The 9638-nt window shown below is 31.9% G+C and overlaps 2 protein-coding genes across 3 annotated transcripts in view; both read left to right on the top strand.

The window, feature by feature from the left end:
• The window catches only part of LOC132173916 (uncharacterized), a 46766-nt gene that overhangs the window by 36761 nt on the left and 367 nt on the right, over nucleotides 1-9638 (top strand). The window lies entirely within an intron of this gene.
• LOC132176248 (gibberellin 2-beta-dioxygenase 8-like) lies at nucleotides 742-7873 on the top strand. The gene is made up of 3 exons (XM_059588398.1): nucleotides 742-1175; nucleotides 6770-7091; nucleotides 7483-7873. Exons 1-3 carry the CDS (start codon nucleotides 742-744, stop codon nucleotides 7726-7728), a joined length of 1002 nt encoding a protein of 333 aa, XP_059444381.1. The 3' UTR covers nucleotides 7729-7873.

Raw genomic sequence — 9638 nt, 5'->3', positions numbered from 1 at the left:
ATCCTTGCAGAACTCTTCCCATGGGTAACTTCAGTTTTTCTGTATTTTCTAATCCTATATTAATGCATTACACTACTGCCAATATGTAGTCCTTCTTCCATCCTTTGCTAATTTTTTTACCTCTTTCTTCTTCTTCTTTCTTCAGATTTTATCATTTTTGCAGTTTCATGACCGAAGTATACAACTCAAGCAAAACAGGTATATCTATTTATATTTATAATCACAAGTGAGGAAACTCAAAATATATTGCATTCTGCACTTATTAATTAATTCTCGTGCATGTTTCATCGATCATCTTAATAATATTATATGGAAAACAAAACTCTACTCTATCTTGACCATTTTGAGAATTTACAGCTTGATCACTAATATAAGTTTATTTCTCACTTTGTCCTTGCAAACTGTTAGGTTAAAATGCAAGAAAGAATTTCTCCTAAATAATTTCAATTTGTGCAGGCCAGGGGTAATTAACGTGGACAAGATCAACATATAGCTACTTAAATATATATAACAAGAACATCTTTGAATTAATTGGACAGATCGACTCACATGAGATAGCTGTATTAAGCTCTGACAGTAAAAAGTTAGACGGTACTTATGGAAGGTGCAAGTTGCTTATTCATGCATGGCATGACTGATTTTCTATGATTACTTTACAACATTGTTTGATAAACTCAATTTATTTCTTTATAATTTTATATATTATTCTTATAATCAGGCTTGAGAATACAGCACCGATCGATGGATCAGGAACCTCCATTTGGAGAAACCTACAAGACCCTTTTACATAACTCCTCTCTTGGTGAACCAAAAGATGAAAATCCACTTATAGTTGAGGAATGCGATCTACCCTTGATTGATCTGAGTCAATTGAATGCAGAGAGAGACAAGTGCATCAAACAGATTACTCAAGCTGCAAGGGAATGGGGTTTCTTTCAAGTTGTGAATCATGGAATTTCTCAAAAGGTTCTTAAAATCTTGAAAGATGAGCAGACGAAGGTCTTCCATCTTCCCTTTCAAAAAAAGATTGAAGACAACTTTTTGAACTTATCAGCCAATAGTTACCGTTGGGGGAACTCAAAGGCTACTTTTCTAAGGCATGTCCCTTGGTCAGAAGCCTTACATTTATCTCTCGCAGATATATCAAGAATGGATGAATGCAAGAGTACTCTCAGGTACAAAGTTACAAACCTTTCTTTTTTTTTTTTTTTTTTTGAGTCGTTTCTATATTAATTTATGGTAATACATCAAAAACTTTAATTAAAGTATTGATTTATAAGGTAAAAATTATTTAAAATAAGATGAGTACTTTAGGATATGACAATATGGAAATTAAGGAGGGTTTCGTGTCCTGATCCATCATCATATATAGCTTAATGGTGTGAAGTATATATATCTGCGCATGTAAACCCAAAAGTTTCATTAAATATTATTGTTTCTTACCATGGGGATCCAAATCATGTCCACAATATATATTGATCATCAAGATGGGCACTAACAATTAAATAGTATATATTTTCAATCTTTTATGCTCACTGTTTGTTATAGAATAGACCATTGCATATCTTAATTAGTCTTCTTTATGGGTAATTCATTGTATATATCGCATTTTATCGTTTAAAGACTTGTGAAATCCAGTACTTCTCAAGCATTGCAATTGTTATGATAGCAAGAACATTGTTTTCTTAAATTTTCATTAATCTTCAGCATACATAGTTGAGAAACCCTAGATTAATTACATGCAACAGTAGTCTTATTTCTTTCTTTCTTCTTTTCTTTTTTCTTTTTTCTTTTTTTTTTTTTTAAAAAATTATCTTATATACATAAGTCCTAATTCTGTGTCCTCTCTTTATTTATTTTTATTTAATTTTATCTTTTGTAGACGTAGGACGTGGGAAAAAAAAAAAATCCAAGGGTGTGGATATATATCCTACCACATCAGCTAGCTGTACACTAAACAGTTACATCTCACTAGCTACTTGTTCATCTCTGCCCCTTCCTGAAAAATAGATATACTGTACCTAAAAACAAAATTAGAGATAGTATATATCGCCTGTCGAAGTTGAAAGGAAGGCAATGATGATGTTATCGTCCATATGGGTCACCATCAAAATTTTTAAAATTATGACACCCTAACAGCGAAAATTTCAGTGGGTTTAGACTTTGTACTTTTTACAGGTTTGAGAAACTGACTTAATTGTAGGGGTGAAAAGGCGGGTATTAATGGCTAGTCATCTTAAAAGTGATTAGTAAAAAAATTTAGCGATTAGCAGTTATTGAGTTTTTTAAAATCGCTAATCGCCTTTATTATATAATATATATTTATATAAATAATAATAATAATAATCATCATATTTATACTTATAACATGATCAATTGACCATTAAATCGCAATTTTTTTTTAGATAATTAAATCACAATTTAAATATTAATATATTATCATTATAATTTATATGATTATATCAATGATCAATTGATCATTAAATCATATGATTATATAATAACAAATTATACATATATAATATGACATAAGTCATAAGTATACGAGTTCATATTAATACAATAATTAAGTACTTAAAGACTTAGTTTCAATGTATGTTATAAACTTATAAGTCCATATATGTTCTAAATTATAATTATACATATATGCATATTGAATAATATAAATGCATAAGATCAATACTTAATCGTATGATTCAATGACAATTCAAATACTTAATCAATTTAATTATATTATTCAAGTACAATGATAATGTGATTCGGATAATATCAAATTAAGTAATTGGTATTGGATTAAACTATGTGTTACTTATAACCACAATTTAAAGTATTAATGTATCATCATTATAATTTATATGATTATATCATATGATCACTTGTACATCATATGATTATATAATAACAAATTATACATATATAATATGACATAAGTCATAAGTATACAAATTCATACTAATACAATAATTAAGTACCTAGAGACTTAATTCCAATGTATGTTATAAAATTATAAGTCCATATATGTTATAAATTATAATTATACATATATGCATATTGAATAATATAAATGTATAAGATTAATACTTAATCATATGGTTTAATGACAATTCAAATATTTAATCAAGTTAATCGTATTATTCATGTACAATGATAATGTGATTCATATAGTATCAAATTAAATAATTGGCATTGAATTAAATAATAATTTTCTTACATGGGCGGAACTAGCATTAAGAGTTTGGGAGGGCAAAATTAAAAAATTTAGGGGCAAAATTTTTATTCTTAAAAAATTTGAAGTACTTTTTTTTAAAAAAAAAATTTGGAGACTACATGGCTCCTTGGGGGCTGGCCCCTCCAAGGGGCCATGTAGTTCCGCCCCTAGTTACTTATAACCACAATTGAAGTATTAATGTATTTTATATATATATATAAAATCATATTATCTTCTTTTTTTCTATTAGTATAACTTGTATTTTTAACAAGTTATGATTTACATTTAAGGATTTTTTTTTTTAAAAAAAAAAAAAAAAAAACAAATAGATGTAAATTAATGTAAATTTGGGGTCAAATATTTTAGATTTTTCAATATGGGCTTTTTTTTGAACAATTTGGCTCAATGTGGTATATAACAAAAATTAAAAAATAAAAAATGGCCCAAAACTGAAAATTGGCTCAAAGGCCCAACTTTGAAAAAAAACAGATATAACGGACGGTTATATGTTTACTAACCACTAACCGCTAACCGTATAGTGGATGCGGTTAGTGAAATTTAATAACTGCCTAGGCGGTTACGATTAGCAGTAACCGCCTTTTCACCTCTACTGAGCAATGACTCTGGTGAATAACGACCAATCAAAGGTCAAAAAATATCATGGAAGAATACTCTAGAAGTCCTTAGCATTTAACCTTCTATCAAATCATTATTAAGGCATATTTCATTATTAAATAGCTTTCTATGTACACTTGCCATTATGGATTTTAATGAAAATTGAAACACTTAGGCATAAGATCACGTCAAACCCGATAAAATAGCTCACATTTGCATATGTCACCTCAACTTGACACATGACCAAACCACAAAACTTAGAAAAAATAAAAAACAAATGAGGTGGATGGGTGGTCACCCCACCACCCTCCCACCAACAAAAGTGGTGGGGTGCATATTGCTCCCTTCACCCAGGCCTCACATGCACCTTTTACCCGCCAATGAATTGGGGGGATGGGGTGTGGTCATCTTGCCCACCCACATTCATTGGCGGAGGAGTGCCCCACCCACCAACAAATAAGGGCGAATGGGGCAACCGTACCAGAGGTAGGGGGCAACCTTGACCTCACGCACACCCTCCACCCGGGAGGTGGGGGAAGGGGTGATCTTACCCACCAATGCTCATTGGTGGAGGGGTGCCCTACCCCCTCCTTCGTTGCTGTGTGGGGCGACCCACCATTGCCCTCTTCCAGTGGGACTGCCCATCTACCCTAGCATAGGGGTGATGAGGTAATGACCACCTCATCACTTTTTGGGTGGAGTGGTGCCTTTTTTTTTCAATTAATTTTTTGTTTTATTTATTTATTTGCTATTTGGTTTTTCATTTTTTATTTTGTCACGTGTGAAGTTGAAGTGACATTTCTGTACATATGGAGCTATTTTATTTGATCTCATGTGATCTTACGTCTATGCGTCACAGTTTTTTTTAAAAACCTTAACAACAGGTATATAGAATGAGCGATTTGATAGCAGAGCATAGTTTAAAGAGTCATTTAATAAATTTAAACCCTATAGAGTGATTTCATAAAATGTTAAACTTCATGAACCTCTACAACATTTTTGTTCCAAAATATTAATAAAAATAAAAGTAAAAAATGCAAAATTAGTCCTATTGGTTTACCTGATTTACAATTATCTATGATTTTTTATGTGATATCAAAATGAATTTAGAGGTCCTTGAGATATGCAAAAAAAAAAAATTATTTTCTACAGTCAAATTCCATTAAAACACTTAACGAATTCCGTTAGTGTGCCAAGTCAGTGCCAATAAAATGATGACACATGTCATTCTTAATAAAAATTATATAAATATAAATATATAAGAATTAAAACTAAAAAAATTAAAAAATTAGCTTTTTTTTAATTAAAAGAAGAAGAAGAGGGTGACTGTAACACCTCTAAAACTGGCATTGACCAGCCTAGCAGGTTTACTTGCAATTACCCCAATTTAACCATCTGGTGGTTAAACTGGCTAAACTGGCAATTACCCCAGCCTGGCAGGGTTATTGTAATACCCCAGTTTATCGGGGTATTATAGTGACTCAGCGATAGCGGCCCCTAGAGGTGGTTGGGGGTGGCTTGCCGCCACCTCCGACCCATTGGCGGAGCTAGGATTTTGGTTTAAAGGAGTTAAGATTAAAAAATAAAATTGAACAAAAATTTATTAAAAATATAGACAGAGTTTTCCTCTAAACTAGGTTGTTATTTAATAACTATATTAAAAAAATATAGTTAACAAAATAAATAAATAAATAATTAATTATTGTTTAAAACATATAAATGTAAATTATAATTTATTTTTGCTCTTTATATTCATAAACAATTAATCTATATTGACCAATTTAAATATAAAAGTGTAAATAGACATTTTGTTATTTAATAATAAATTAGTGTAAAAAATTGATTACGTACCTCTCAGAAAAAATAATTTAACACTTCATTTGAATTGTTTAATGGCTTGAAGAAGAGAAATTTGGCTGATTGAATTTGCAAATCACAAATTTGAAATCACCAAATCGCAACATAGTTAATTTATGAGTTTAGGTTTTATTTTTTTATATATATATATGTAATATGCATCGATTGTTAACATGCTAAACTCAACTCAACTATTAAGGTATAATTTCCTTGTCCCATTTCCCATATGAAAAAAAAAAAAAAAAAAAATTGGGGTTGAGAGGGCGCATATGCCCCCTGGCTCCACCAGTGATTTTTTGGGGGTGTGAACAGAAAGTGAGAGAACTTAAATTTGCAGCTTCAATGCTATGAGGCTGGCCCGGCTGGGTGAGCAAAGAGAGTGAGTTAAAGAGAACTACAAGGGGAATTTCATTCGATTTACTTCATTGGAAAAAAGACAAGATAGTGATCGCAGATAGTGGTCAATCGATGGCCAAGTGAGGTGGCGGTGGATAGCGTAGGCTAGTAGCCTGAAACTATGAATTGAAGTCATGTTAGGGAATTCAGAAAGGAGAAAAACAACTAATAGGGTAGAGAAAAGCCCTAGCTGCTCTAAGGAAACAAAGGATTACTCTACTGAAATATTATTCTGAAATCGAAGTACTGAACTAAGCCCACAAGTCGGGCTTAAATAATTGAGGAAAACTGAATTATACATAAAATCAAACGGCAAATTAAAATAAGGATTCTGCTAAAAATAGTGCACACCGGAAAAGAACATTTCAGATTATGGTCTTATATGCGATTCTAATACTTACCAAAGTTATGTACAATTTACTGCACATTGTACAACATTGACCTAATTGTGCGTAATTCTGCCAATTCTTGCAATTATTGTGCTCATCATTATTAAAATATTTGTCGCTATTAATTCAGGATATGACAACTCAACATTTGCCGATTCTTGCACTAATATTATCTGTCCAGCTAGCATCATTAATTCAATATACTTAGTGTAAGGATCTATTTCTTCAATATTACGATTAAAAAGAAAAAAGAAAAAAAAAATCTTTGTCTCACTATATTTTCTTATTTTCCTTTTTTGTTCAGATCAACCATTGAAGCATTCGTGGCAGTAGCTGCCTCTCTGGCTCAAAGCTTAGCTGAAATTCTATCACAGATTTTAGGCATCAAATCTACATATTTCCAAGAGAACTGCCCACCAAACACCAGCTATCTTCGACTGAACAGATATCCTCCCTGTCCATTTCCCTCCAAGGCCTTTGGCTTGATGCCTCACACCGACAGCAGTTTCCTTACAATTTTGTATCAAGACCACGTTGGAGGATTGCAATTGTTGAAAGATGGAAAATGGTTTCGTGTCAAACCAAATCCACAAGCTTTAGTTATCAATATTGGTGACTTATTTCAGGTAACATAATCTTAATTATGTATATTAATCATGCTTAATTAAGTTATATATTTTTAGTAAATTAAGGAAACAATTTTATTCAAAAGAAAGATCTAAGGGCAAATCATGGGAGAAATTAAACCCACTAAACACATTAGTGATGTCATATTTTTCCACTCATAATAAAGCTAGAAAGACGCACGAAAATGGACAAGTGATGTGACAATGAGGAATAGGATGATACAGGATACTGAATAGTCTCAAGAACAAGACAGCATGGTTGGAATATTTAAATGTAAAGATGGATCATTTGGTACATACCTTTGTTTGTATTTGTATATATATATATATATATATATATATATATATATATAAAGATCCATGTTGAGAGAGAGCATATTCGGTGACGCAGGCGTTGAGCAATGATGTCTTCAAGAGCATCAAACACAGAGTGGTTTCCAGTGAAGAGGTTGAAAGGTTTTCTGTGGCGTATTTCTACTGCCCCTCCAGTGACGCGGTGATACAAAGCTGCTGCAGTACAAAGAGGTTGCTGCCGGCTGTGTACAAACACTTCAGCTTCAGAGAGTATCAACAGCAAGTGCGAAAGGATGTTGAGGCTACCGGAGACAAAGTAGGGCTCTCAAGGTTTCTCTTATGATCATATGAATTTGAAGGATATTGTATTTACTTTTAATTTACTAGTAAGCTATAGTAGTACTCATCATGAAGATGAAGTGGAGAATTAATATAGAGAGTTCTTTTAATTAATTAATTAATTAATTTGCATGTTTTGAACTTCAGACAGTTACCTTACTGACAATCAAATTATTACATGTGATCTCTTGTACTTGTTTTAGACTCAATGTATTATTCTTGTTGGTCGACTTGATCGCTTGTACGTGGACAGGTGTGGAAGTTGAAACGTGCATGCCATTAATCCACCTATATTTAATGGCCGCCGGTGTGAGGTTGCCTTAGAAAATTGAGGTTTTGTTCGTAAAACTATTCAAAAAATTTTTATCGTAAAACTCGTTGTATTCTTCAGTCTTTGTAGAATAAGTTATATATATATCAACCTCCATAGCCATTAGCCAGTTCTCTATCTTTCCTCTTCTGCTAGCTGTTGAGGAATATCTGCTAGAAACCAAAAAAAGTTGAAAGCGTTGCAGTGAATGATGAATGGGGGACAAGAAGCAGAAGACGACAAGTGAATTGAGCATGACCGTTGGTCATTTGTACATTTATGCTCTTCTTTTGGGACATCAGATCACGTGGACTTCATTGAATAGAGTGTGTTGGCTCCCTCAGGCCTCAGCTAGTTTGTTGTTTTGCCCTCCTCACTTCTCAGCCACTAATTTCTTACTATTTATTGTTTGTTTTTTGTCATCAGGTTGCCGACTACATCGAAAGACAACCTTTAGTTGACAGAGCATAAACATGCTTGTACGATGAAATGACGAAAACATATATATATATAAAAAGAAATTAAAGCAAAAACAATATGGCTTACGTCCCTCTTCTTTTATTTTGTTTTCCACTTTTTCGTTTTTTATTTTTGAAAACAATATGGCTATGTCTCTCTTCTATTTTGTTTTCTTCTTTTGCCTTTTTTTTTTTTTTTTTGATAGTTTCAATTCATACTTTTTTCAGAATCCCAGGAATATTCCTAGGGTAATCTATCCCATATTTTTCTTTAAATCACTCATTTCACGTAGAAAATCATTGTCTTGCCACATTATCAATCTACTACGAAATCCTAACATAATCTAAAATTATATATCGACAATGGGGCTAATGACGTTTGAGGGACAACATCTTTACCCTCTTTTAAAAATAAATAGAGCATTTTTTTTTTTTGACATGTTGGCATAATGGAAGGAAAATAGGGAAGTAGGATTCAAACTAATAACATCTACTTTATGAGACATGATCCTCCGCTGATTAAGCTAACATTTGGAGACGTGAAACCTTTTGTTTGGCATAAAATAATAATAATAATAATAAAAAAAAAATCCTAAAACTTCAAAAGGTTATAACTTTCTACTTGGTTGTTTGATTGGGTAGTCACAATTGCGATGTCACCAACGCTTCCCGCCCGCCAAATAATCATTTTTCATTTCTTGGACTTTGTATTTTTGGTTTGTTTTCAATTCCATTTCTTCATGTTAAATATATTGAAATAAAGAGAGAAAGCAGAGATGAGAGAGGAGAGAGAGAGAGAGAGAGAGAGAGGAAGCACTTAATTAGGATTACATTGTATTGAGTATGATATAAGAAGTATTATATTTAAATTGAATAGAGTAAAATTTAGAGGGTTCATTATTTCATTTGGTACTTTTGTATAGCTGTTAGTTAATTAAACTAGAAAAAAAAAATAGATCTTTTACTTAAAATTTGGAGAAATTTTAGAGAGGTCATTGATTAAATCTAACAAGGAAAGAAATAACATAGAATATAAAATATTCCCACAATAATTTCTTATACCAAAAGCCCCAAAAACTAAACAAAACCTGAATTACTTAATGCAGCAAAAAATATAAAACAGAAGGAAAATAATCTTATGATCAG

The sequence above is a fragment of the Corylus avellana genome, chromosome ca3, assembly GCF_901000735.1.
Source record: "Corylus avellana chromosome ca3, CavTom2PMs-1.0".
NCBI lineage: Eukaryota > Viridiplantae > Streptophyta > Magnoliopsida > Fagales > Betulaceae > Corylus > Corylus avellana.
The sequence above is the reverse complement of the archived record's forward strand: the minus strand, read 5'-3'. Positions and strand labels throughout refer to the sequence as shown.

Bases quoted from the DNA above. Each gene is read 5' to 3' on its own strand.
- LOC132176248 (XM_059588398.1), top strand. From the start codon at position 742: ATGGATCAGGAACCTCCATTTGGAGAAACCTACAAGACCCTTTTACAT. The intron at 1,176-6,769 runs GTACAAAGTTAC...TTTTTTGTTCAG, and splicing joins GAATGCAAGAGTACTCTCAG to ATCAACCATTGAAGCATTCG. The intron at 7,092-7,482 runs GTAACATAATCT...TCGGTGACGCAG, and splicing joins ATATTGGTGACTTATTTCAG to GCGTTGAGCAATGATGTCTT.